Source organism: Scardinius erythrophthalmus (genome assembly GCF_964197995.2).
Source record: "Scardinius erythrophthalmus genome assembly, chromosome: 5".
Lineage (NCBI taxonomy): Eukaryota > Metazoa > Chordata > Actinopteri > Cypriniformes > Leuciscidae > Scardinius > Scardinius erythrophthalmus.
This window is the reverse complement of record NC_138225.1, coordinates 35,800,563-35,828,463: the sequence shown is the minus strand read 5'-3', so window position 1 is coordinate 35,828,463 and position 27,901 is coordinate 35,800,563. Positions and strand designations below refer to the sequence as shown.

The 27,901-nt window shown below is 40.8% G+C and overlaps 1 protein-coding gene across 1 annotated transcript; it reads left to right on the top strand.

Moving 5' to 3' along the window:
* Window positions 1-1,722: 1,722 nt before the first annotated feature.
* Window positions 1,723-17,782, top strand: LOC308691209 (serine/threonine-protein phosphatase with EF-hands 2-like; the record flags this gene model as incomplete). The annotated part of the gene is made up of 15 exons (XM_081366221.1): window positions 1,723-1,848; window positions 1,977-2,031; window positions 2,133-2,308; window positions 5,203-5,317; window positions 5,406-5,452; window positions 5,542-5,708; window positions 6,383-6,419; window positions 10,326-10,475; window positions 10,558-10,905; window positions 13,033-13,218; window positions 13,886-14,028; window positions 15,431-15,537; window positions 15,691-15,854; window positions 15,976-16,063; window positions 16,788-17,782. The coding sequence occupies 15 exons, from the start codon at window positions 1,723-1,725 to the stop codon at window positions 17,180-17,182; spliced, it is 2,304 nt and encodes a 767-aa protein (XP_081222347.1). The 3' UTR covers window positions 17,183-17,782.
* Window positions 17,783-27,901: the final 10,119 nt, after the last annotated feature.

Genomic DNA, 27,901 nt, shown 5'->3' with positions numbered 1-27,901 from the left:
GTCTTATGCTCTTTGAAGAAAAGTTTCTATAGAACCTTAAAGTCTTCATGAACCTTTTAGGGGTTTCCATCATGGGACCATTGTGTGGATTTAGTTTGAATTAATTAAGTTTGAATTCTTTTTTATTTTGATGATTTTTAATGAAATAAACAGCTTGTAAACATACTTTATCACTAGTTAAACATGAAATTATTATGCAATCATTGAAGACATTTTTCCTTATAGTATATAGAATATTTTTGGCGGAAAGAGTTCTTTAAAATTGAGTCAAGAACCTATACAAAACCCCATTGAAAAAGAGCTTTTGTCAACATTTAACCTCAAAACTAGCATGTCCGTTTATACACTAAATGAGCTGTCTGGTGAGCTAATGAATAACCTTCTTTACAAACAAGTCTATAAATCCATAGTCCATAATCCTTAGTTATTCAGGATTTCCTTAAGTCCTCTGAGTCCTCGTGATTTTAAAAATTAGGAGATAATCAGCCATATTTTTTTTTAAACTATTCGAATAAATAACAAGCTGATTTAGATTGAGGCTTTGTTTGACAGTTGTGGGCTTTGACTGAAGCACAGGTGCGTGTTGACGTCGTCTGCTCTGTAAGGAGGATTGAGGCCAGTGCAAGAGAGCAATGACCCCAGATTAACTTGCTCTCTGGATCTCATTAACGTCTACAACAACATCACATTTGGTGTAGCCTATATTCATGTTAAAAGCTTGGCAATATTGTAGAAGATTTTTTATTCTCATCTCATCTGCAATATGATTTACTGCACTCAGAAAAAGGGGAGCCGTCACTGGGGCGGTAATCTTTACTAATATGTACACTTTAGGTAGAAGATCTGAATTTTAGTATTTATATATAATAAATAGCATTGTGTATTACTGAATTAAGTGTTGTTTATTTATCAGTTTATGGTTTCTTAAGCATTTTAAAAATAAAAACATACTTAATACTTTTGGATGTGGTTTGCATTAAATAGGCATAGATAAAATATTATTTATTGTGCATGATTCATAAAGTCTCATACAGGTGTTATGATAAGATGAAAAGTGCTTGTTATACTGACTTTCTTATGTTCTGCATTCAGGAGAAGCCATGGGGTGTGGTGTCGCAAAAAACAGTGAATTCACTAAAAGATATGACAAAGGTAATATGTTTACTAAAAACATGGATATGAATGGCTAGTGTAAATTAAAGAATCATATGTTTGAGGACTGTTTATTCAATGAATATTTAGTTTAAACTTGACCTCACTGACTTCATCTTCTTAAAACACATGGAAATGTCATCCCAGGTGAGATTTTAGCAGTCCAGCAAAGCTTGTGTAAAGCCTTATTTATCTCTCGCGGCAATAGAACATGGCTGTCAGTTGTTTCTGTGCAATGTCAATATAAGTAACTCGTTTACATTCTCAACATGCCTTCTTTTTCATGCATGTCTGCAGGAGCCATAAGTAAGCAAAATTCCTCTTTTATCACCACTATGACATTTGTTTGACTGTTGTTGAGCAGTGCACACTACACAGAGTAATATTATACAGCGTTTATAAATCTGACATTAATCTCTCTCGGATAAACTGAGTGTGATTCTAGAAGCCTGACCTTAAAGTTAATGCATTTATGACAAATTAATTATTCATTTAAATTAATCTAAGCAAAAAAAAAAAAAAAGGTATTCTGATAGTGGTAAAAACCCGTGTCACGTTCTCTTGAAAGCTATGAAAGCAGCGGTGATAATCCAGCGCTGGTACAGACAGTATGCGGCCCGCATGGAAATGAGACGCAGATACACCTGGAACATCTTCCAGTCCATGGAGTACGCAGACCTACAAGATCAGATCAAAGTATGAAATCCACGATAATCTAATCACAATGGATGGATGGAATACTTTATCTCCAAGAAAGCTGTAAACAACATTTATAATAATATGACAAATATTTTTTTTCTCACCTCCTCTTTTCCCACCTGCAGTTATACAATTTTCTTGGTTACCTGATGGATAACTTCACTCCATCCAGCAGTGAACGTAAAATAAGCTGTTGCATGTAAACACAAATACCACATATTCAGCTTTCCACTGGAATCTATCCATGCTAAAAACATCCTGTGTGTTCTTCTTCCATGTAGGAAATCTGATCTCACATATCTTCAGAGAAAACGAAGTTTGCCGAGATGCAGAGTGGGAGAGATACTTCAACTACACCAAAATTGATGTGCCAGACATCTACTCTGGCCCACGGCTAACTTTTCCTTTAGATATGGATCAGGCTGCTGATCTTGTAGAGGCCTTCAAAAACAAACAAGTAGGTGTTCAGTGAGGATGCATTAAAATATGTTTCAGGTACACTCTCAAAAATAAGGCTTCTTTATTGGGATCTATGGTTTCATAAAGAAAGTTTAACATCCACCCCGGCTAACAGGGAAACATTCTCAGAACTTTGGCTTATATTCTGGCTAGGTTGAGGAAACATTCTTCCAGTAACGTTTAGAGAATCTTCGTTCAGAGCAATCTGGTCTTTAATAATCTCAAAACGATAGCACATTATTTATACATTGTACATGGAATGTTTTTTTCTGGAAACATTGTAGTTTTAAATGCTACTTGTTTCCGAATGTTCAGAGAACATTCAAAAGTAACGTTGTCATAATGTTTACAAAATGACAAAATAGAATGTTTCCTTAAAAGAAAAACATTTTAAAACATTTTAAAAAACTAGACGTTTGAACACTTAATGCACATTTTTTTAAACATATTTTTATTAGCTGGGATGGAACCTTTCTATTGCAAAAAAAGGTTCTTTATAGTGTAAAGTGAAAGGATGTTCATTTCAAGCCCGGGCGGCTCTAGCTTTGACATGCAAAGATAACCTGGCCAAGTAACATTCCTGGTCATTTTATCATTATTTTATTTTTTCCCTGTGACAGATTTTGTAACTTTATTTTATACTAAAAGGGACAGGTCTTAAAAGGGAATCTATATATAAACACACAGGGCTCAACACTAAGGAGTTTACTGGTTTGCCCTGCCAAAATTTTCACTGGCCCCGCCTGTCACCGTGACACCTGTCTTGGGCTTTGTTTTGCCTTCTGTGTTTGTGCACCATGTGTTTTGTTGTTAATCAGTTTCACCTGTTACCTATCATCATCCTCATCACAGACATCATCACTCACTGTGTGCAGCTGTTTTCACTTAGTCTGCTCATTGTATATGCTGTGTATATAGTCTCCCTAGTTTCAGTTCTTCCTTGTCGGTTCTCGTCATCAGTTTGCTATGTTTGGTACGGGTTTTGTTTGTAAATAATAGAGTTTAAGCCTGATCCATCTTCCTGACATGCCACACACAGCCAAAGCATGACAGAAGAACCGACCACACCAAAAAAGTCTGAAATTATAGATCGACTGAATAAAGGAGAACATGGGCGTTCTCCGTACCCTGCTGAATCCCGCAGAGCGGTTTCCAGGATGGCCAACTGCTCGAGGAATATGTCGAGAGGTTCCTCGAGATTTCACACCATGTGGACTGGGCAGATGACTGACCTAAAGACGGTTTTCTGGTACGGACTGGACGATCATCTGCGCCAGCAAGCTCCAGCAGCAGGAGCGATTCCTGGTACGTTCGCACAATACCTGGATCATGTGCTGCGGTTCAGCCTTCACCGTGACTGATGATGACATCGCCGCTCAACCACCGTCACCAGCCGTCTTCATCGCCACGCCTCCTGTCTTCTTCCAGAGCCCAGAGACGTACCCCATCTGCGCCCAGAGTCTTGTCCCGCCGAGACCCCCTTCCAGAGTCTCGTCCTGTCGAGACCACCCTTCCAGAGTTGCTTCACGTCATGCCTGTCAAGCCTGAGCTTCACGTCATGCCTCTCAAGCCTGAGCTTCACGTCATGCCTGTCAAGCTTGAGCCCTCGTCTCTGGCCAAGATGGCCGCCGCCACGCCTGAGAATCCGTCTCCGACAAAGATGGCCGCAGCCTCGCCACCCGAGCCTTCAGCGGAGATGTTTGCCGCTACGCCTGAGTCAGTTCCTGAGCCTGAATTCCCACCAAACTTCCCTCTCCCGCCCCATCACTTGCCCTCTACAGGCCAGTGGAATGGTGGGCTCGCTGAGGGGCTTCCAGTCCTCAGGATCTGCCTTGGATCGCACTCCAACCACTGCATCCAGGATTCCACATCAGCCCATCAGTCCACTAGCTCACCCTTGGCTCCTACCTCCTTCATCTCCATCGTGGCCCATCAGTTCACCAGTTCCACCAGGCTCCCTCGTCCCCCCCGATTCGCCTTGGTCGCTCGTCGACCTTCCATCACCTCTGGACTGCACTTCTCTGGCTTCGCCTCGTCCCTTTGTCCCCTCGGCTCCATTGGACTCCTCACTCCCCTCTGCTCCTCCTTGGTCCTCAGTCCCTCTGTCTCCACCGCGCACTTCTGTGTCCCCGTCTACTCCTCAGTCACCCAAGCCAGCGGCTTCCCCGTGTCCCTCTGAACCCTCTGCTCCACCATGGCCCACCGAACTTCCGTCTCCTCCCCATCATCACCCTAGAAACTTCTGCCCTTCAGCCTCCATGGCTACTCCCTCCATCGGCTCCACCATGGGTCATGAGTCTTCACGCTGAATACACCTCCCTTCTGCCTGGACCTTCTTCTCCCTGTAATCTGCCTGCCTTCTCCAGCCCTTCGCCCATTCATGTTGCAGTTATTCAGAAGTTATTCAGTTAAAGAGCAGATTTGAGCAGAGTTTGAGCGGCCGAAAAACCAATCTCCCTCAAAATCTTGAGCTGAATTGAACATGGCCTGGTTCAGATATTCTTCACACCAAGAAAAAAAAAATGGTTCTTTTAAGAAATATACAGTGAGAACCCAAGTTTTTGATAACCCAAAAAAGTATCCACTGTGCCATTGCTGCTAAAACTCCCTTTTGGAACCTTTATTTTATAGAGCAGGGATGGGGAACTTCCGTCCTGGAGAGCCACTGTCCTGCAGAGTTTAGCTCCATCCCTAATCAAACACACCTGGAAAAGATACAGTAATCAAAGTTAATCAATGTCTTCATGATTACTAGAAATCTACAGGCAGGGGAGTTTTTGTCAGGGTTGGAGCTGAACTCTGCAGGACAGTGGCCTATCCCTGTCATAGATATGTGACAGTCAGATAACACTAATGTTATTAACCATGTACACTTCTGGTTTCTCCAAGCAGCAGCTTCACTCTCGTTACGTTCTTCAGCTTCTTCTGGAAACGTGGAAGTTACTCAGAGGGCTGCCAAATATCAACCGAGTCTCTACATGCCATAGCAAAGAAATAACTGTTTGTGGTAAGAATGCCCGACACAACCTTTTAACTTTTTTATTGTTACACTATTCAACGCCTCTTCGAAAATCAAGTTACAAACTTTATTACAGGTGATTTACATGGACAATTAGAGGACTTGCTACTAATATTTTACAAGGTAGGTTTCAAATCTGTCCACACCTAACTACGAGATTGCCTTTAAGTACAATGTATCTATTCCTATGAACTTGTGGTCTAATTTCCCAGAATGGAATGCCATCAATGGAGAAACCCTACGTTTTCAATGGAGACTATGTGGACCGAGGCAAAGACTCCATAGAGATTCTGCTTATATTGTTTGCTTTCCTGCTTGTGTATCCTGGAGATGTTTATCTTAATCGAGGAAACCATGAAGACCACATCATTAATTTGAGGTAATGGAAATGTGCTGAACACATGCATTCAGTGATACAATATTTATATAATAATTATACATACTATATATTGTTAAAACTTTGCTCACCACAAGCGTTTTGCAGTACCTCAACCAAGTAAATATAATGTGACCAACACTAAACGTAAGAGCTAATACCTTACATTTTTATAATTAAGGGTCCAAGCATCAAGCATCTTTATTTTACTAACTCCTCTCCTACCAATTCATATGTGTTTTTTTCAGACTCCCTTGACAAAAAACGTTATCAAAACAATTCTGAATCACAAAATTGGTTCATAGTTATATGAGCATATTAATCAGTGGTTGTCAACCACTAGAGGGCCTCAGCAAACTGATTTATTTTTTATTACAGCACATATTGGAGTCAAAAAGTTTATGAACCACTGGTCTAGATGAGGTGGTGTACAAAATTTTTGTGAGAATCAGCCACAAGATGGCGCTATAATGTGATCATTTTACATGTTACATTTACAATATAGCACATAACCATAAGGGCAAGAATAAAGATTCTGTTTTTATCTTAATCTTTCAGTGTCCACAAATCAGATGGTCAGATTGATGTCCCTTTTTCTGCAAGAAAAAATCTTCTGCCACTTTGAATTTTATTTTATTTAATTTTCTTGGTGATAACATTTCATTTTCTGTTCAAAGGTATGGCTTCACCAAAGAAGTGCTGGGAAAATACAAGGTAGGTCATTAATTACATCTAATGTCTGTTCGCTACAATTCCTCAAGTTCCTAACTCTCTGCATTTAAAGCAGCACTCAGTAGCTTTGGGATTTCTTCGCTGTATTCTCGCTTTTTGCTCGCAGGTTTCTCTCTAGAGCTCCCCCCACAGCTTCGGAATAGATATTTGACAACACTGTTGTAAAAACTCGTTGCTGATTCTCAGACACCAGAGGCTATAGATCAACGACATCAAAGCAGATGGAACATTCTTTAAAACGTCTTCTTCGTTCGGGTTCGGACAGCGTGAGGGAGCGCAATACTGACAGCATTTTAGCAGATTTATTTTGGCCGTAAAGCAATTGTTTACATCGCGAGACATGATATCACGCGAGACTTCCTGACGCGGCGGCCGGTGGCCCGCCGGCTCAAAGTTGCAAGTGCGTATTTTCCGCTCACGGGCACCAGGGGGGTGCGAAATGACCACCATTCAACCCGAAATAAGTAATATAACCATTCCAATGACTCCGAAGCTGTTCAGTTAAGGTAAAAAAAGTTACTTAGTTCACCTTTAAGCGTTTTCCAAAGGTTTTGTGTCCACACTGAAGCGTCGGAAAGTGCTTCATTTACCTTACTGCACATGGGTGATTCTATAATTGCAGGTACATTTGGTATCCAAAGTCATTATTTTTTCTTTTTTCAAATGGTTATATTTTTAATTATTTTAATTATTTGTCACTCATTGTCATGGATCACAAGATGTTACAGGCCATTACAATATCATATTTTCTGTAAGAAAAGGGTCTTATATTGCTGAAAATCATGAGCTGAATTTCTTCAATTTCTTGTTGTTAGTCAGTGTATTTTTTCCATCATGTAGGATTCTGTAATCAAAATATTTTATTTTACTCTTCTTTAATATTTAATTTAGCCCTATATAGTATTTTTTTTTTTATTCTGCAACATTAAATTGTTTAAAAATAACTTTTATTTTATAACGTGTGTCCATGAATCTTGCGTCAATTCTGTTACTGTACCATACTTTTCCTTTAAAGGCACACTATGCAAGATTTGTACCTTAATATAACAGCTTTGAAATCATTTTGATGGTAAACAAACTTGTAGTAAGGCGAATCATCCCGATAGCAAGTGTGAGAGGTGGCGCCCCGACAAATCTCACGAGAATCATGACTTGCTTTACGGCACGACGTCACATACATCAACAACATATAAAGCAGCCTCTATTGAAGACACTAGCACTCATTTCAGACGTGAATCATGGCAGAGTCGACGAAGAAAATGAAGATCGGGTAGGAAGAGTGCAGAGACGGCTCTGCGTGAGTGGTATTTTCGACAGTAACGTTAAATACAAGTACTCCACAGCGACTCTAGGGATCGCTGTTTGAGAACAATGGAAACTGCACAGTGTGCCTTTAAATTGTGGTGGAATTATCTCCTACAAATGTAAGATACAGAAAATTATCTAATTTTCCCTCATTGATAAGATCTGAAGCACTGAAACGCATGTGTGCTCTCTCCGAGAAAATATTTTAATCAAAAAGTTCTTACACCAAGACTTATTTTGTAAAACTTCAAAATGTTATCACAAGATCAAAAGGAAAACTCAAATTTATTACTGATCTCAAAGTGGGTTGTTTAAAAGTCTTTTAATCATGATTTCATTAGTGCCAGCAAATGGGGTTTTTGGCTAAAAAAAGCTTAAAATTGTCAATTCTCTTACCGTCAAACTCTGTTACCAAGTTAGAGTAACAATGCAACCGTATGTAACAGAATTTGACCTACAAGTCTATAAAGAAATATGTTTTTTCTTGAAAAGTAAAAAAAGGAAGTAACTTGTGTTTGGCAAGCATTGAATTATTAAAATGAATATGTTTTCAATAAGATACTGGAAAGAATTTCTGTTAGTGAACAGTTTTTTCCCTTAACTTTTAAAAAAATGCAAAATTTATCTCCAATTATAGAGTCACTCACGTGTAAAAGCTCACTGAGATGATACAGACAGAACAAGACATCATAAAGTTATCATGCAATTTTTCTGGCAGGATCATTTTATTTAGCAAAATATCTCTCCATTCACTGATGCGTTTAGGTCACACTCACTGACAATTCTATGTTTGGTCTAAAACGCAACTGCTGTCATGTCTCATTTGCAAATGCGAGTGAATTTTCTGTCATCTTTGCATATGAAGCGTCTGCAAAGAAACATATTTTAGCAACTGTGTGAAAGTGAATTGCACATAACAGTCACAATAGCGGAATAAACACACGTCTATCAGTTCAATATGTGTCCCATGACTAAACATGCTTCATTGTTTTCAAATACCTCAATTTTTACAGTCCACACTACAACACGAAAACAGCGTTTTGTCCACTTTGGAGAGCAGTTTCAAAAAGCTTTGTTTTCATTGACAAAAACGTTGTCTCATGTGAACGGAAGGCCAAAACAGAGAGAAAAAGATGCGTTTTCGAAACAAAAACGTATTAGAGTGGACAAGGCCTAAGAGTATGTTTACCATATGGCCTTATCTGTTTATCTCCATTATGAAACAGTAAGGGATATCCCAACACTTTCTATCCAAGAATGCCACCTCTTAACTGCTAGTAGCCTGCTTAGACTTACAGTTTAAAAGGGGAAACTCTGGTCAATTCTCCTGCAGATATTTTTACTGTGAATATTGGCCAGTCCTTGGTAAGAGGATTACAACGTAAAGTCTTAAACATTCTTGCACTCTGTCACTGGTATGGATTAACCAGCTGCTAAATCAACAAACTGTTGACTCCATACACGCCGCCTTAGGAATTTGAATATACGGTAATGGGCAATTTATTTTTTACATTGGAAAGTTACTACATTTATTCAAGTATTTTAAAGTACTGGTGACAGTTAACTAGTTGTTAAATGAACAAACATTTGACTGCATATATGACAACTTAGTGGGGAATTAAATATACGTAATCTTAGTGGGGAATTAAATATACGTAATAAGTCATTTTTATATTGGAGTATATTGGAAATATACTTATTTTTACTAGTATTTTAAAGAACATCACAGGTTAAAGGGATACTTCACCGATTAGCATTAAGCTTTGTATCAGTAGAAACCCTGTAGTATTTTTGAATGACCGTGCTTCCCTTCCTCATGTCCCCCTGAGACGAGAGATTTCTGTATTGTGTGTCTGGAAAAAAAACTCAGATGATGCAAAAATCGTTATTTTGTGTCATTTGGATTGGAGGCTTTTTTGGCCAGAGGCTAGAGACTCCAGCCAGTAGTAGGAGCTAGCTCCGCATGTTTTCAATCCGCCCATAGGGGGTGTGATCTCATGATAAAACGGTGTCTTTTCAGTTTCGAGTCAACTAGTAGCCTAGTTGTATCATTTCTTCTGATACTGCCCTCTGTAACCGGTAGGCATTGCTTGGGAGTGGCCTCGTAGGGCAGCAAAGCAAGTGCATTCTGTGAGTTGTTGTTTTTCATCCACGTGAGCCAAAAATACATTTTCTGGCTTTTCTCAGTCTAGAAGGCACCAACTTCTAAAATAATTTCACATTTCTACTACATAAATGACCCAATTTAAATACACATTCATCTTTCCAACGGTGAAATATCCCTTTAAGCAGATGGGCAATAGAATGATCTTTGTCAAGTGTTGTTTTTTGGGCAGATTTAGGGTTAATGGCAAACATCTTTGGCAAAATATCCATTGATGGTGCTAACTGAAGTTAACTGAGGTCATGTTCAGGTAATGTTTTTTTTTCCAAGTAATAAAGTATTTTTATGGTTTTAATTAACGACAATAACTCTGCTGAGGAATAACTCATTAACATCGTCAGTAATGTGTTATGCTCTGAGCTTCACATTATGGTGAAATTAATCTGAGGAGCTTCTCTTATCTGTTCAATTCCTTTAAGTTGCATGGAAAGCGTATCCTCAAGTTGCTCCAGAAGATCTTCAGCTGGTTGCCCTTAGTGACAGTAATCGACCACCGGGTGCTGATAGTCCATGGAGGAATCTCAGATACCACTGAACTCGCTCTGATAGCTCGAGTGGACAGACACAGAGTGAGTCAAACAAACGGTTACATGTTGTTAAATCCTGAACATCTCCTCTTTTAACTGATGAATATGACTTGTCTTTCTATAGTATGTGTCTGCCATGAAGCCCCCGAAAAAGAAGACTCCATCCCGCAGTAGTTTACATGCAGATTCAGAGCGTTATAATGATATGATCATCTGTAAGAACAGAACGGGCTCGATGACCTTTCCCAAACAGTTTGCTGCTCGGGACAGTTTCCAGAGACGCTCCCTTCAAGACTTCTCAAGGACTGTGTCTCGGACGGTTGAGGAGGAGCTCGAGGTCCGCCGTAGGCAAGCACAGTTTAGCATGTCCAGCTTCAGCCAGTCTCACCACATTCTGGGCTCTGCCCCATCCTGTGTGTCTGAATCAGACTCATCTGAGGTCTTCGACACCAGCGATGATGATTGGAAACAGGTGGGCTTCATTGACGGTATCTGCTTTGGTACATGTTTGTGGTTTGTTTAGTACTAAATACTGAAGTACTATAGTAAATTTAGGACTAAAACAGTTTGGTAACACTTTATTTTAATGTGATGTAGTTACACGTTACTACATATAGTATGCATATAATTATGCATAATGTACTGTTATTACTACAGTATACTATAAGTAACTAAACCTAACCGTGACTCCATAGCAAGTACATTAATAGTAGTTCATTAATATTACTCAGTACTTATTTGAGGAAGTATAACTACTAGTATAGCAATATAACTACGTCACCTTAAAATAAAGTGTAACCCAGTTATATTCTCAACCATTCTGAACCATTTCCAAGTCCACCCATTGCCCATAAAAATATTCAAAGGCCCCATGACTTTTCTTGTCGTTTGTGATTTACTGGATAAGGATTAATGATTAAAAACTATATTTTTACTCAATTTCTAAAAACATTTAGAACTTGGCATAACTAGAATAAATTTATGTTCATAAAAATGTATCCCAAGGAGTCGTAAGATTGGATTAATTTAAATGACTTAAAATCACACTTATAATATACTGTTTATAATTAAATATAATATAAAATATTTAATAATAAAATATTTATATAATATAAATATAAAATAAAATAAGAAATATGTTGTTTTTAGTTGGTCTTAGTTGGATGTTATTTTGGTCTTATTTTGATGCCTGTTTTGTCTTTATTTAAAATTATGTATGTAATTTTGTGGGCTCTGGTTCACTTGTTGAGGTTCACTGGTTGAGATCCACTGTACCAATTTGATGTGTAGTTTTGAACCATTAATTTCAACTCATTCCTCAGTGTATAAAAAACACAAATTGCATTTGTATTATTGTACTTATAGTACAATGGAAGTCTTTTGGATAAGACGTTGCATAAAAATAAACATTAAAGGGACACTATGTAACTTTTGGCCCTCTAAAGTTTAAAAAGCAAAACTGCATGCATTTTGTGGAAGAACATTGTTTTGGTTTTGCCTCGGCTGTGGTTATACTGCTGCTTATACAACATTCACTACTAGGCTTAAGAGATATAACCAGTTTAGATGGAAAGGATCTCAAGCTGATTTACTGAAGACGTTAATGTAGCTATAACCATTGATAGACATGGTACTTTCAGCACAGCGCTACAACAACCATATTGAAATGATAAATATATACAGATAAATTGCCATGTGTAGCTCTCTAACAGAGTTCAATGTAACACATTATCTATTGTGAAGGATTCACAATAGATAATGCGTTACATTGAACTCTGTTAGAGAGCTACACATGGCAATTTATCTGTATATATTTATCGGTAATAAAATACCACACGCACAGGCGAGTGACAAATGCAGTTTCCTGCGAAAAACCATCCCGACAGGTCTAAGGGTACGTTTACACGACAACGATATGCTGAAAACGGAGAAGTTTTTCCTTTGAGTTTTCCGTGTAAGACGACACCATTGTCAAAACGATCCCTATTCACACGTATCCGTGAAGATGACTACAAACACTGTATTCTGCTGCCAGGCCATTAGATGGCGATGAAACACTATAGACTGAACATGTAATGCGCATGTGTATGACGTCATCGTCTTTGCGAGATTCACGTTTTTGTTGTTTACACGGATATCGTTTTCAAAAACTTGCACTTTGAAACCCGTTTTCAAAAATTTCCATTTTCAGGCACCCAAAACGCTGTTGTCATGTAAATGAACGGCCAAAACGCATAAAGTTTTACGTTTTTAGTTGAAAATAGTGTTGTGTAAAGCCCCTAAAATAAAATTATAATAGGCTTACTATAGTGAATCAGGGTAAGACAAAAACACACAAGGATTGATGATGTATTGACTTATTGTTTAAATTTAGTTAATTTTGGGGGGAAAAAAGTTATATGGTGTACCTTTTAAAATACACAAAAAGTGTAATAAAGTATAAAAGATTTCAAAAGTATATCTATGCTAATATGAGACTAGTGTGATCAGTTTGTTTATAATCTGGAACATTACTCTTAAAAACATAGGTAATTATGCCAACAGTTAAATAGTTTTACAATCTCTCCTTGCGATTACATTTATACTTTGGTGTCATCAGATTTTGGACCTGCTGTGGAGTGACCCCATGTCCCAGGACGGTTGCGTTCCCAATGAGGTTCGTGGTGGAGGTTGTTACTGGGGTCCTGATGTCACCGAGGACTTTCTGAACAGACACAATCTCCAGCTTATCATCCGCTCACACGAGTGCAAGCAGGATGGTTACGAGTTTTGCCACAATCGTAAGGTCAGCAATTCAGTGATCAGAGGACTTATACAGTGGTTTGAGAACGAAATAATTATGACTTTGTCATTTCGGCTAAAGTTTTTATTAAAATATCTGTCAGGCAGGGACTGAATTTAGATTAACATACTCATTTAAAAGGTGATAAATTGTCTTATTTACATTTACATTCATGTACTTATGATGGCTCATGTTCATTTAGAGTGCTTTTTAGGACACTGTGTCCTGTGAGCAATATAGTAATTCTCCAGATGAGCTCGGAGGAAAATTATTCTTCAGACGTTTTGCCCTTTCATAGTTAAAGAAATGCAAGTTCTCAGTTACTGTATATTTCATTAGCATTGTCTCAAATGCCTCTTTCGAGTCTCAAAGTCTCAATTCCCCCAATTTCTTTTCATTGCTGTGAAACAAATGAGATAAAAAGATAAAAAAAAGATCCAATTTATAATTTTTCGAGAATGTAATATTTAAAAATAAAAAACATTTAAAAAATCATTTATCTTAATTAATTGTCTACTTATGTTTTAGTTGTCTAGACTGACATGCATCAATCTTTAAGAGCAAATTTTTTCTATTTAAATGTCAAAATATTTTTGGGGCCAGTGTATGTTTGTAGAAATGTTCTTGACAGTCTTTAAAGTTGATTTGATTTATGTATTTTGATTTTCAGGTCCTGACCCTTTTTTCAGCCTCTAACTACTATGAGATTGGCAGTAACAGAGGAGCCTTTGTCAGACTGGGTCCAGATCTCGTGCCTTACTTTGTTCAGTATCAGGCCACCAGTATGATCCGAGGACTGAGCTTTCCACAAATGTAATCAACACACATACCATCATCAGCCATTTGACTGACAGTGATTCTCAACCTTTTTAACTCCAAGGCTTTTCACTGTCCACAACAATATACAAAGGCCCAATGACCAAATACCAGTTTTTCATGATTTATTGGATAAGCATTTAGGATAAAGATTTGTTTAAACATATTTTACTCACTTATACCTGTTAAAATAATTTAGAGCTTGGCATAACTAGAAAAATTTTTATTTGTTATAAAAATGCCCATGGAGTTATAAGATTTGGTTAATTTACATGTCTATATGCCAGCAGCCATATCACCCTGTAGCCCAAGACCTGTTGCCCACTGAAGCTAAGCAGGGCTGAGCCTGGTTAGTACCTGGATGGGAGACATCCTGAGAAAAAACAGGTTGCTGGTAGAAGAGGTGTTGGTGAGGCCAGTAGGGGGTGCTTACCCTGTGGTCTGTGTGGGTCCTAACGCCCCAGTATAGTGATGGTCACACTATACTGTCAAAGAACACCATCCTTTGGATGAGACGTTAAACCGAGGTCCTGACTCTTTGTGGTCATTACAAATCCCAGGATGTCCTTCGAAACAAGTAAGGGCGTAACCCCGGCATCCTGGCCAAATTTGCCCCTTGGCTTCTGTCCATCATGGCCTCCTAATCATCCCCATATACTGATTGGCTTCATCACTGTTTTCTCTCCACCAATAAGCTGGTGTGTGGTGGGCGTTCTGGCGCAATATGGCTGCCGTTGCATCATCCAGGTGGATGCTGCACATTGGTGGTGGTTGAGGAGATTCCCCCTTCCATGTAAAGCACTTTGAATACCCAGAAAAGTGCTATATAAATGTAAAAAATTATTATTATTATTATTATAAATCAAAATTAAGTTAGCTGTTGGCGCCGATAGCCTTGTGGGCAGCGCGCCAACATATAGCACCGTTAAGCTTCGGGCGTCCCCAGTTTGAGTCCCGGCTTGTGGACCTTTCCCGATCCCGTCCCCTTCTCTCTCTCCCATCTTGCTTCAAGTCCACTCTATACTATCCTATCATAATAAAGGATAGTATAGTATAATAACCAAAATAAATATTTAAAAAAACTACCTTATGTACATATCCTGATTTTTCAAAGAAAAAAATGAAATTGAATTAAAATAAGAAATATCTTGATTTGTAGTTGTTGAATGCTTGTTTTGTCTTATTTTGAGTCATTTTAAGTCATCTTTTATCCTGAGGCCCCTAGTGGCCCCGGTGAACCACTGAACTAGGGGAATGATTTTCATTCACAATTTCAAATCTGTTATTTGGTTTGTTGGAAAATCTACAGCAGATGTTGTGTTACAGTTATTCTGGATACAGTTTATAGTCTTACATGTTCATTGTCAAATTTCCAGCTTATTTCTCAATGTTCTTTTAGTGTAAAACGCACAGAGCACACTGCTCTCAAGGTCCTACGAGAGCAACTGTTTGTGCACAAGTCAGATCTTCTCAGTGCCTTTCAAGAGCTTGATGAGGAGAACACAGGTACAGACAACTATCTGGTATAAAATGCATATTTTAATACAGTACTGCAGTATTTTGCTACCTAGTGGAGTGATGATAACAATGCGTTTCTAGTTACTTAATGGCTAGTTTTGCAGTTGTCCAAATGTCAAAGCAATGTCAATGCCATCACAGGACTGATCTGTTTGTCCGACTGGGCCAGTGCAATCGAGCGAGTTCTTCACCTGGATCTGCCCTGGAGAGTTCTTCAACCTCAGCTAGTGTCCAGCACCACTGATGGGATGCTGGACTACCACGGCTGGTTCCGGGATCTCGCCCTAAAAAATCACAGCTCTGAGGTAAAGCAGAACCCTTGATTTGAACATTTCCAGAATTGCATCTCTCTGTCTGCTGTGTTAGTATCGTGTAATTTTGTAGATACTTTTGCAGAAAGCACTCTCTTCTGTTCTCACTATACAGCACATTGAGCAGAGTATGCTGGAGACACTGTATAAACATCGCTCCACCCTGGAGACCATTTTCCGAATAGTGGACACAGATAATTCAGGTATGAAAAAATATTTGCAGGTAATAATAATAATGATAAAATACTTTTTAAGTGTAAAAAATGTTTGACCTCGTAATGCTTAAAATGCAACGCTATCTCACGACCAATTCGTACGAATTCGTACGAATGATAAAAAGTTGGCTAATTCGTACGACCTCACTCGTACGAATTTGTACGATTTGTCTAAACCCACGTGATGGGTAGGTTTAGGGGCGGGGTCAGGGGTAGGTCATTCGTATGAATTCATACGAATTGGCCAATTCGTAAAATATGTACGATTTTGCAAAAATTGTACTAATTCGTACGAGTCAGGTCGTATGAATTCGTACGAATAAGCCACCTCGTAGAATTTGTACGTTTTCCCGTGAGATCAGGCTCTTAAAATGTCATAACTGGATCTTCCAGTGAAAACAACATGGTTTGCTATTTTTGTGATTGTCCCACCCTCACGCCAGTAAACACGTCATCAGAGAAATTGTTGCAAGGGGGAGGGGAAGTTATTTTGATTAAAGATTATGAGTGCGTTCTCGAGACGTGTATAAGGATAAATCATTTATAATAAACACTATTATTTGGATTTTTTTTTTTAAAGAATTGTCCATTTTGATTTCATGGCAGCTTTAACATTTCCCTGTTGATGACGATTCCTACAGAGAATAGACTAAACGTAGTTTGATGGCTTTCCATAGCACCTTCCTATGGCCTATGTTTCTGTTTTTCTCAGGTCTCATCTCTTTTGAGGATTTCCGTCAGACGTTGAAACTGCTCAGTGCCTATCTGAAAATGGAGATCTCCGATGAGGTCATCAATGAGCTGGTTATCAGCACAGACACAAATAATGATGGTAGCATTGACATTGATGAATTCATGGAGGCTTTTCGGCTGGTGGACAAAAGCAGACTTGAGAGAGGTAAAAGTCCGTTAAAGTTCAAGCAGGAATATCAGCGTCTTCCTCAGGAGGAAGAAACCTCACAAACTGCAGACTCTACAGGCCCACAGAGGTCCTCACAAGGTCCACCTTCACAAACTGCAGGTTCACTTGGTACACACACTGAAAACTGTTCATCTTCACAGACTGGAGATCTCTGTGACATTTCTGTTGTTGTTCCACCACAATAACTGTTGGCTGTTGAAAAAAAATTAACTGTTGTAAACTGTAGTCTTCCTCTTGGTATTGTACCTTCCGGATGAACCTTTATATGCTTTTTTTAGACTTTTTCTCTAAACCAAATATACGTCTGTGTTAGCTTCAGGTTCAGGTTTACAACGCACCTGGAAGTTCTGTGATCAATCATGAATGTTCTCCATGTTTCCTCAGTGTACTAAATTGTATTGCAAGCTGCTGATCTCTCAATGATTCCTACATTTGTTCTTATCTCCCTGCAAACTTGATCTGTCAAGATCATGAGGCTTTTCGAGTTTGCCTTCATTGCCTCTGACAAATTTGTTTGCATATTCTGTATGAAAATGAGCCATCAGTATCTTGAATAATACACCATGACATAACTGTTCCGTAACATAGACTACATGTTGTTCATTATGGATTTGATGTCTGCATAAATGTGCTAAGCATGCAAGTAAAAGGCTAGATAGAGTTTTAAAACTCTTTGCCTGCAACTTGTGTGTTTCAAGAGCTATTTTTAATAAGAGGCATGTTGACGTTAAGCTCTGTGCTATTGCTGGAAATAAAAGATATTGTCCTAGAAAACATACTAGCCCAAAAGATGACTGATGTTTTCCTCTCTACCTACACGCTGACTGAGGGAAATGGTTTAGACGAGGGAGTATACGGTATGGGTGGTATACTTGGAAGTAGTAGTGATGCAGGGAACAATATTTTTATTGGCTAAAACACAGAAACGAGTTAGCATTTTAGAAATTCAGATTCCATCGCCATGAAATCAATAGGATTTTTGAAGGAGATTATGATTAAATGCCTGAAATAAGGTTTGTGGTTAACAGAAGCTTAAGATATTTTCACATGTTATTCCACGACATAAAATACATCAGTAATAACCCTTTGTGATTTAAAAAAAAAAATCTTTTACTTTTCTTGGGAAAGGGTGTTTGCTAAAAAGTGGCTAATGCTGTGTTCCAATTACCTTGAGGAGCTGGGAATGACGGCACACCCACATCCAGGTAAACATTTGTTGTGGGAATACACAAATAAAAAGGCGGTAATGCCAAAATTTAAAATCCATAAAATGGGTTGGATAGTACTATGTGGACCACTGAGTTTACTGAGACACAGACAAACAGAGGGGCTAATAAACAATATTTTACTGTTTAACTACGGTTGATGTGCTGCAGCCATTTTGCATTCTTAAGTCAGGGTTGTTGCCTTTCTTATACTGTCTATGGTTGCGCTGAACAGTGTGAGCGATTCTAAAGCAAATGGAGTCATCTGCTCTTAATCGCTATTATGGTAATTTAATGTCATACACCGATCGTTATGCGCAGTGCCGATTCAAGTTGAACACTCCAAGGTCCAGAGCTTGTGCAGTCCTCATTGTCAGAGGTTTGTTCCTCGAGGCTAGATCTGATGCCGGGTTTTGCTGCTCTCAGCATGTTTTATTTATGTTTTGTACCGTCTGTTTTGAGCATGTTTTGATGATTTTTATTTTTTAATTTTTTTTTTTTTTTTTTTTTACTTTATTTGGATCACGTGTGTGGAGACATCGCTACTAATAAATTCACCTGGACTTGAATGAGCTTCTGCATTGTACTCAAGTTATTCCATCTCTTCCCGGGCCTATTGGCAAACAAATTGACATAACTCAGGGTAACCGTATACAACTAGCCCTCTGACAATAAGCCAATGGAGGCTTTCCTTCATCAGGCGGTTATTGTTGTAACGTCATCCCGACACATGGTGGCAGCGGTGCTTCCAGGCATATTGTTGTTTGGATTAGAAATGAGTACATATGGGTAGTTGACAAATGGTTAAAGGTACCGTATGTAGGATTGTGGCCAAAACTGGTACTGCAATCACTTTAAAAATACTGTAGAGCCGTGTATCCCCTCCCCCCTGACTCGAGGTTGCCAGATAAGCTGCAGGATTCAGCAGAAACGTAGGCTGCTTCAATGAGCTTCCAATGGCAAGTGATGACGAGACGTACACAGTAAGTTTTTTTTTCTGTTAATTGTGTTTATGCTTTATGAGAGATATTTTGATGAGTAATTACTTATTTAAAAAATGTACTAATTGTTGAGGTGCTGGGGCCATAATAGCTGAAGAGATAAGCATTTTTGATTTGATATTTAATTTGATTTGATTTCTTTATTTTGAACATATAAATACAATTACAATTAAAAAAAAATCTGAGGAAAAAAAAAAGGATAATAGTAGAACAAAACAAAAAAACATATAGACTTAAACAACAAAATAATACTTCCTTATTTTTCAATACGAAAAAAAAACCCTTGATTTACAAGTGCTAAAGTTTTTGTCATATTATAGGCTAAAAACAGAATAAACATTTGCCACAGAAATTATAACACGGGACAAATTCAATATCACCAATGGCTATCACAGGGTTGTTTTCAGTCCCATCAGAAAATATTGTTAGAGTAACTAAATTACATTAGCAATGGTCATACAGGTCAACTTGCAGCATGTGTAACTTAGTCCACGATATACGTGAAGAACGAATGACGAATAATTTTTTCTGAGGTAAAGTTAGGCTTGTCTCAATTACGTTTCAAATTGCCATAATGGGCGTGCTAATGTTTTCATCAGCGTCTCAGCATAATGACAGAGAAACGGGCTCCTATAATGCATTGCAAATGCATACGTCCATGTGAGTGTTGCAGGCCCCGCCTCCGGAGACCCAGCAGACAAATTACTGAAAATACAGGAAAGGAAGAAGAGAGTCGGGAATCGCGTCTGTTCTCTGCCAGCTCCTCTATATAGTATCTTTATTGACAACAAATCAATCTCCAACATTCACCAGTTTCTTAAACCACAAAAATAAACTCCTATAATCTCTTTTCATTGTTTGTCTTTTTCTCATTTAACCTGTTTGAACATACAACAACCCCTTTTTCATACTTTCTCATGGGTCAACAGTCAAATCTAGCAAGTTATTACTTTGATTATTCACCTAAGTGCATATTTTAAGTCTGTTTCAACTCTTAAAGCATTTGTGACATTTGTTTCACCGTTAGTTTGTCAAAAATCAACATTACAAAGCATTAACAGCTATTCAGGCCGCCATTACACACTTCTGCGTGAGCTGGTCACGTGACCATCAAGCGCGCCAAGCGCGACTTCAGAGAGAGCTTTGCACATAACATATAACAAAACCGATTAACTTTTACACATAACCCAATGGAACATTTTGATCTGAGACACTGAATAAACATGTTAGACTCAAATATTGCATTACACAGAAGTATACAGTAGTTTTACCTCAGTATGAACACTTTTAGAAATCACAGATGTAAGTTATCAAACTCTCACAACCAGCCCTCACTGTACATTGCAATTAAATGGATGTTACCCTATTTTGTCAAGTTTTCCCCCGAACATTTGTACTATATACCTGAAAATACAGGAAAGGAAGAAGAGAGTCGGGAATCGCGTCTGTTCTCTGCCAGCTCCTCTGTATAGTATGAGCGGAGGCTGCAGAGATAGCCCGTAAGCGCGATCCCGTGTCAAAATAAAAGTCTCTGTTCTAAGTGTCCGTGCAAAATGTAAATAAAAAAAAAGTCCTTCATGAATGTCCATATGAAAAGGTATAGAAGGGAAATATTAATATATATATATATATATATATACATTCATACAATAATATTGTGTACTCATTTTTCATGGGTACCACACTCTCCCTGACAAAAGGAAATGCAAAATCCCATAATCAACCACTCTTAATAGACAGCAGTAGCAACCCCATAAGGTGTGTGTATTGGAGGTGAGTATACGTGAGGGTAGGTGATAGGTGTGGTGTAATTAGGTGAACCCCAAACAGGCATGTGTGGAATGGGGTAGGCAGTAACTGAGTTCAGTGTGGGGTAAGGGTGGATTGCAGGTTGGCCCAACATGTCATATGTATAAATCTGTTTTGGCCTCCGCTCCCTGGCTGACCTTCTCACACTGGTTTCTCCTTCCATCCTTAGATCCTCGGCTCCATCTATGTCCTCAGACTCACTTTCTGGATTCGTACAGTGTCCTTCATCAGCATTGTCTGGACATGTAGCGTCATCAAGGTAGGTATCTGTAGCTACTAACCGAATGTTTTCCCTTGCAGGTGCTCGTTCTGGGAGTTGGTTGTTCCCCACTATCGGCCAGCTGACTGGAGCTCTCAACCAGTATCCTCCTACTCTACTCTCGGCATCCGAGTCTGTCAGATCACCGTCTTCGACGTTCTCTTTGTTGACTGTTTGTCTAACTGTCTTTCTCTGTCTTTCAGGCCGCATGGATCTAGGTGTCATTGCTGGAGCTTCCACCGGTAAGTCATTCACCAGTAACAACAGGTTTCGATGCAGCGTCCTGGTTTTTCTGCTATCACCATTCTCAGGGTATACCACGTATATGGGGTTGTCGGTCAATTGTTCCTTTACCACATATACTGCTTTCTCCCAGTAGGATCACAACTTTCCTGGGCCTCCTCGCTCCCTGAGGTTCCTGACAAGTACTCGATCCCCTGCCTTCAGCACAACTCCTCTCACTTTCCGGTCATACTGCTCTTTCCCTCTCGCGCTTGCCTGACGGCTGTGACTTTCCGCAATTTTGTATGCTTCAGTCATTCTGTGTGCCCACTGCTCCGCATACCCGTTTGGTGTTGTTTCTTCCTCTTGCTCCACCAGGCCAAAGATCAGATCCACTGGAAGGTGAGGATGCCGTCCATACAACAGGTAAAAGGGAGAATACCCTGTGGACTCGTGCCGTGTACAGTTGTAAGCGTGCACCACTTGAGGTAAGTAGTCCTTCCATTTCTCCTTTTCCCTGTCTGTTAGTGTCCTCAGGATCTGCAAGAGGGTCCGGTTGAGCCTTTCCACTGGGTTCCCTTGGGGGTGGTACGGGGTAGTGCGGGAGTGACCGATGCCAGCCAGTTGTCTGAGGTTCCGGAACAGTTCGTTTTCGAATTCACGGCCTTGATCGTGATGCAATTTGGCCGGGTATCCAAAACGTGGGATGTAGTCCTGGAACAAGCGTTCTGCTGCAGTCCGCCCTGACTTGTTTTTTGTTAGGTAGGCTTGGGCGAACCTGGTGAAATGGTCCATGACCACTAAGATATACTCATATCCTCCTCGGCTCGGCTCCAAGTGGAGGTAGTCTATACACACCAGCTCCATAGGTGAGTGCGTTGTGATACTGCCCATAGGTGCTCGGACGTGTGCGGTGGGTTTCTTCTGCTTTATGCATGGGCACCTCCTGGTCACGTACCCCTCTATCTCATTCTTCATGTACGGCCAGTAGAATCGATCCCTTGCCAAGCTGAGTACTCTCTCCGTACCCACATGTCCCATCCGGTCATGGAGGTGCTCGAGGGCCAACTTCTTATACATGTTTGGTAGGACTAGTTGTGTTCTTTCCCTTGCCCTTCGGTAGAGAAGTCCCCGTTCCAGATACAGATTTTTCCACTCGTACATGAACTTTCTGCTGGTTCCTGTCATGCTTCGTCTCATTTCCTCAGTTGGTATGACCCCATCGACTTTCCACTGTCTTACTTGTGAAATCACTGGGTCCTCTTTTTGGGCGGTAACCAGCTCTTCCAGTCCAATTGTCGGTAACCAAGTGGTAAATGGCTGTAGTTCCTCTCCCCCCGTAGACAGGTACAATGCAGCGATCCATGCCACATCCTTATCTTCTGATACGCGACTACCCTCCCAGGCTGCTCGTACTACACTGGTAGGCAACTGTTTTGTGCACTCTGACTCAAATGCTTCAATGTCCAGGGGGAGACGGGACAGAGTGTCTGCATCGATGTTAACCCTGCCTGGCCGGTATTTGATGTCAAACCGGAAGTCGGATAGCTCCCCGACCCAGCGATAGCCCACCGCATTCAGCTTTGCTGTGCCCATCACGTACGTCAGTGGGTTGTTGTCAGTGTACACTGTGAAGTGTGAGGCGTAGAATAGATAGTCGCGGAATTTTTCGCATACCGCCCACTTCAAAGCCAGGAACTCGAGTTTTCCGCTGTGTAATCGATAGTTCTTCTCAGCTATCGTCAGTGTCCTGGATCCATACCTGATGACCCTCAACTTTCCCTCCTGTCGCTGGTACAGGATAGCCCCCAAACCCTCTTCCGATGCGTCGGTATGGAGTGTTAAGGGTTGATTGAAGTCTGGATATGCCAGAACTGGTGGTTCCTCAAGCATATTAATTAGTCTCTCTAGAGTCTGCTGATGGGCTCGGTTCCATTCCACTGGAGTCTTTGAGGGAACTTGTGGCCCTTTAGTTTTTCTTCGGCTGTGTACATCCTGCTCAGTCCCTGACTTTCTCTGCAGCAATTCATACAGGGGTCTTGCGACTCTGGCGAAATCCTGGATGAATGTTCGATAGTAGCTGAGAAACCCCAATAACCTTCGTATATCCCCCACCGTCTGAGGGATCCTGCGTGTGAGAGACCGGACAGCTTCCAGATCCTTTGGAGCTACCCGCACCCCTTCAGCCGACACCAGACGCCCCACGTACCTGACCTCTTTACGAAACAGCTCACATTTTTCAGGTTTTAACTTGACCCCGTGGCGCTGAAGGGCTTTTAACACTCTCCTTAGGCTCTCGACATGTTCCTCAAAGGACTTTGCGTAACACAGGACATCATCTAGGTATGGTATGCAGCACTCATCCCTTAATGAGTCAAGCATCTCCTCCATGCTACGTTGAAAAGCAGCAGGTGCGTTTGACAGGCCGAAAGGGATACGGACCCACTCATACAGCCCCCAAGGTGTCGTGAATGCTGTCATATGTCTGCAACCCTCAGCGATAAAGCCCTGGTGGTACGCCTTACCCTGGTCTAAGATGCTGAACCAGGAATATCCCCCCAGTGTGTCAATTAACTCCTGTATCCTTGGCAACGGGTGTCGGTCAGGTAGGGGTGTGACGATAACCGCATCACCGCAATATCGCATTGATGAGATGCCTACCGTGGTGTGAGGTCATCACCGCACGTTTTTTTTTTTTTTTTTTTTTTTGCTGAAAGTTACAGGAGTGCATATGGTGTGTGATATGAACTATAAACACATTAATATTTTGCTTATAATTTACTGTATTCTGCGAGTCCCATGTTCAAGGGCTTCTGGAGAAAAAAAAACGCTTCCTGTGCAAGGGAGGGAGTCGAGGGACAGTCCGTTAAACATAGCCTATGGGGGATTTATTTTTTTGTGTGTGTCTGATTATTATTAATTAACTGCTAGGTTTAGTGATGTTTACAGATAATGTTCAATTAAATACAAACAAACACAGGAATAAAAGACAAGCATAACGTAAACAGTTGGAGTTAGATTTTAATTGCAAGTAGCGATCTCTCTTATGGTATAGGAAATAACAGTTGACGGCGCTAGCCGAATGATTCAAAAAATAGCCACGAATCTAGTGTCTAAACCAAATACTGTGTCGCCTTTGAGGCAGGTGACAATTAAGGGGAAGCCGGTGAATTTGGACAAGGCGCACAAAAGTATCCGTCTCGTGAGGAAATACCACTAACCAATAATTAGACCACATCTTAGAAAAATTAACCGTCCTGTGGCGTTTGCAGGACTTAAGTGCAGCACACCTACCTTAGGTCGGCGACACACTGGCTGCGTGGCGTGTCCGTTTTTATTTCGGCTCCCATGTTAACAGGTTAGAGCTTGAGAGCGTGAGACGCGCTTCTCAGTTGCGGCACGAGCCGCGCTGAAAACGCGTGCATGCCAGAAATAGAACCAACGCCTATTTTTCACGCGACACGCAAGCCTGTTGGAAGCGTTTCCTGGCAAAATTTAATAGGAAAATATGTTTGTATGTCATTTTGACATTAATACATATTAATAAATTACATTTTGATGTTTGAAAGTTAAGGTTTTGACATAAATATAATAAATGTAATTTAAAAAAAATATCGATTTTCAAATATTGCACCTGTCAATACAGAACGAAATATTCTGTAGCCTATTTTGCCGTCAATACTGCCGAGTGCCGACGCTGTCTTTGCTGCTATATATTTATGTCTAACATTAAGTAGCCTAGGCCTTCCACAACTCTCTCCCCATATGTCGAATATATCACCAATGAGGCGTATATGTCAGCAGCAGCGCTGTTTCTGGTGTGCAAAGACATAGAAAAAGACACGCAACAGAAACGCCACACTCACACCACACAGCCAGTGTGTCGCCGGCCTTAAGACTACCTAATTAATAGTTAATTATTAATATTTACAATTTAATATAAATGTTAATTTGTTTATTTTTTTAATAAAGAATACTGCTTTATGATTATTCATTTCCATTGTCATTTACAAGCTACTTGCGGTCTTGATCGCGTCTGCAGTGTGTGATGCGGCCGCGGGTGATTTCGGTTAGTCGGTTAACCGCCAAACCGCGATATTTGTTGCTTCTTCACCGCGGTAAGAAAAAATCCCATACCGTCACAGCCCTACGGTCAGGTATAGTCTTCTTATTCAGGAGACGGTAGTCCACGCAAAGCCGGAGTTTGCCATCCTTTTTCCTAACACAAACCACTGGAGCGGCGTATGGCGACTTGGACTTGACAATCCATCCTTTAGCCAGGAGATCTTGTATATAGCTTTTTACTTCACTGAACAGGGGTTTTGGTACTGCCGAATACGCCCTCTGAACAGGGATGTCATCCTGAAGGATTATTGCCATCTGCAGACTGGGGATACGTCCGATGTCGTCGTCGCCCTTACTGAAGGCGCCAGACTCCTCATATAACATCTTCTGTACGACTTCACGTTGGCTCTCACTCAGATGTCCTAAGTCAACAGGAGGATACCACACGGCTGTGTTCATCCCTCCCTCTTGAGTCGCTGCAGTCTGGACCCTCGCCATCTGCCTTGCTCCACTTGTTCGTCCAGAATCAACTATTTCCTCTACCCGCTGCAGTGTTCCGAGGAGCGTACCCTGCTCTAGAGTTACATCACATCCTGTGTTATTCCCAATGGGTATGGAGACGCATGAATTACGTTGTTTTGGTGCCTCCAAGAGTCCCTCCCCAATATCCAAATGTCTTAAGCGGGCATTATCCTCTTGTGGTTCAAACAAGACTACAGAGTCCATCTGTGCTAACTTTGGTGAAACTCGACATTGAACCCAGGCGACCTGTCCTGCCGGAATGATGACTCCTCTTTGGCCGACCTTTAAACGGCCACCTTCCTCATCTTCATCTGCTGTCCGTATCACCTTCACTAGGGTCTGTGCCTTCTCGCTAGGAACATTAATGGCTCCAGCTAGTAGCGTGGCAAGTGTTGGCATGAGTCGTTCAGGCTGTCCCTGAATCAGTTCCTCTACTACATTGAAGCCCAGAAGTGGTCTCTCAATCGGCATCTTGCTCACTAGGAATGGGACATTGATGGACAGGTTGGGGTCCTCATTTCCTAGCAAGTTAACTGTAATGATTGTCCATCCATCGAATGGAATTGGATTCCCATTCACAGCATAGACCTCCAAGTCATTTTCACATCCCAGTAAGTCTCGCAGTGGCCTCACCTCAGTATTGGGTAGGTATTTATCCTTCCACATGCGATCCACTATGCTGACCTGTGCACCTGTATCAAGTAGTGCTCTCACAGTGAGTCCATTTAAGTTGCACTGGGTTAATGCTTTGCTTCCAATTAGCTTAATTATTGTGTCATTCTTTTTCTGGCAGGGATCCAGAACATTGGCTCCTGGGCTCCTATGCACCACTTTTGTGTCTGTCGATTTGTCTTTTTGTCTCTGATTGGTGTGTCCGGGCCTGCTCAACTCTGAGCAGGTTGCATAAGTGTGGGACATTCGCTCCGCGGTCACTGGTTGCCCCTCTGCAGTGGCCGGTTCTCGTTTCCCTGCCGCGGAGGTCGTCTCGAACACCCAGCTGCCCGGTGCCCTTCCTCACCACAAATGAAGCAATGTGGACAGTCCTGTCGCCCTTCTCTTGTACACTGTGGACAACAACATGACCGGCTCACTCTTTGGGAGACTGGATGACTGGTGCAGCAGTGGCAGCCCCTCTCGACCTGTGCTGCCATGGAGTGTTGTAGTGTATCGACCATGTTGGTTAGAGCGTCGATCCTTGCAGTCAGTTGTTTGATTGGGTCGTTCTGGCTTTTCTTTACAGCAGCCTCTGTCCTTCCTCCCACATCACTGTCAGGCTCACTATGGACTTGGGCACTACTCGCTGTGGACTGTTTTGTTCTGGTTGGTGGCCCCAACCGTCGCAGCCTCTCATTTTCGTCGCTTGTGACCTTCATTACATGTCGGAGGATTGCATCATCAGTCACGTTACTGTCAGCAAGCAGCGGCTTCAGTTCGCTGCGAATGTCTTTACATCGGTGACTCAGGCCCTGGTACACTGTATGTAAAAACACGTCCTGCACGGTGGTTGCATTATACTTTCTCTCTGAATCAGCTTGTCTTGCTGCGAAAAGTATCTTCTGTTTCAACCCCATTACTTTGTACAGGAATTGCTGAGGGGTTTCATGCTCACTCTGTTTGGTGCACATTAGTTCTTGGAACAGCTCTGTGCTATTTCGATCCCCCAAGTGTGATTGTAGGAAACCTTTTAACTCAGCTACAGTCATATCGTCCTTGTTCATTAGCATATCTTTAAAAATGCCTGGCTTGATAATTCGCAGCACCCCTCTGACAATGTCGGCATTGCTGAAGTTCTCTTTCAGACCACTGTCTATTTGCCTGCAC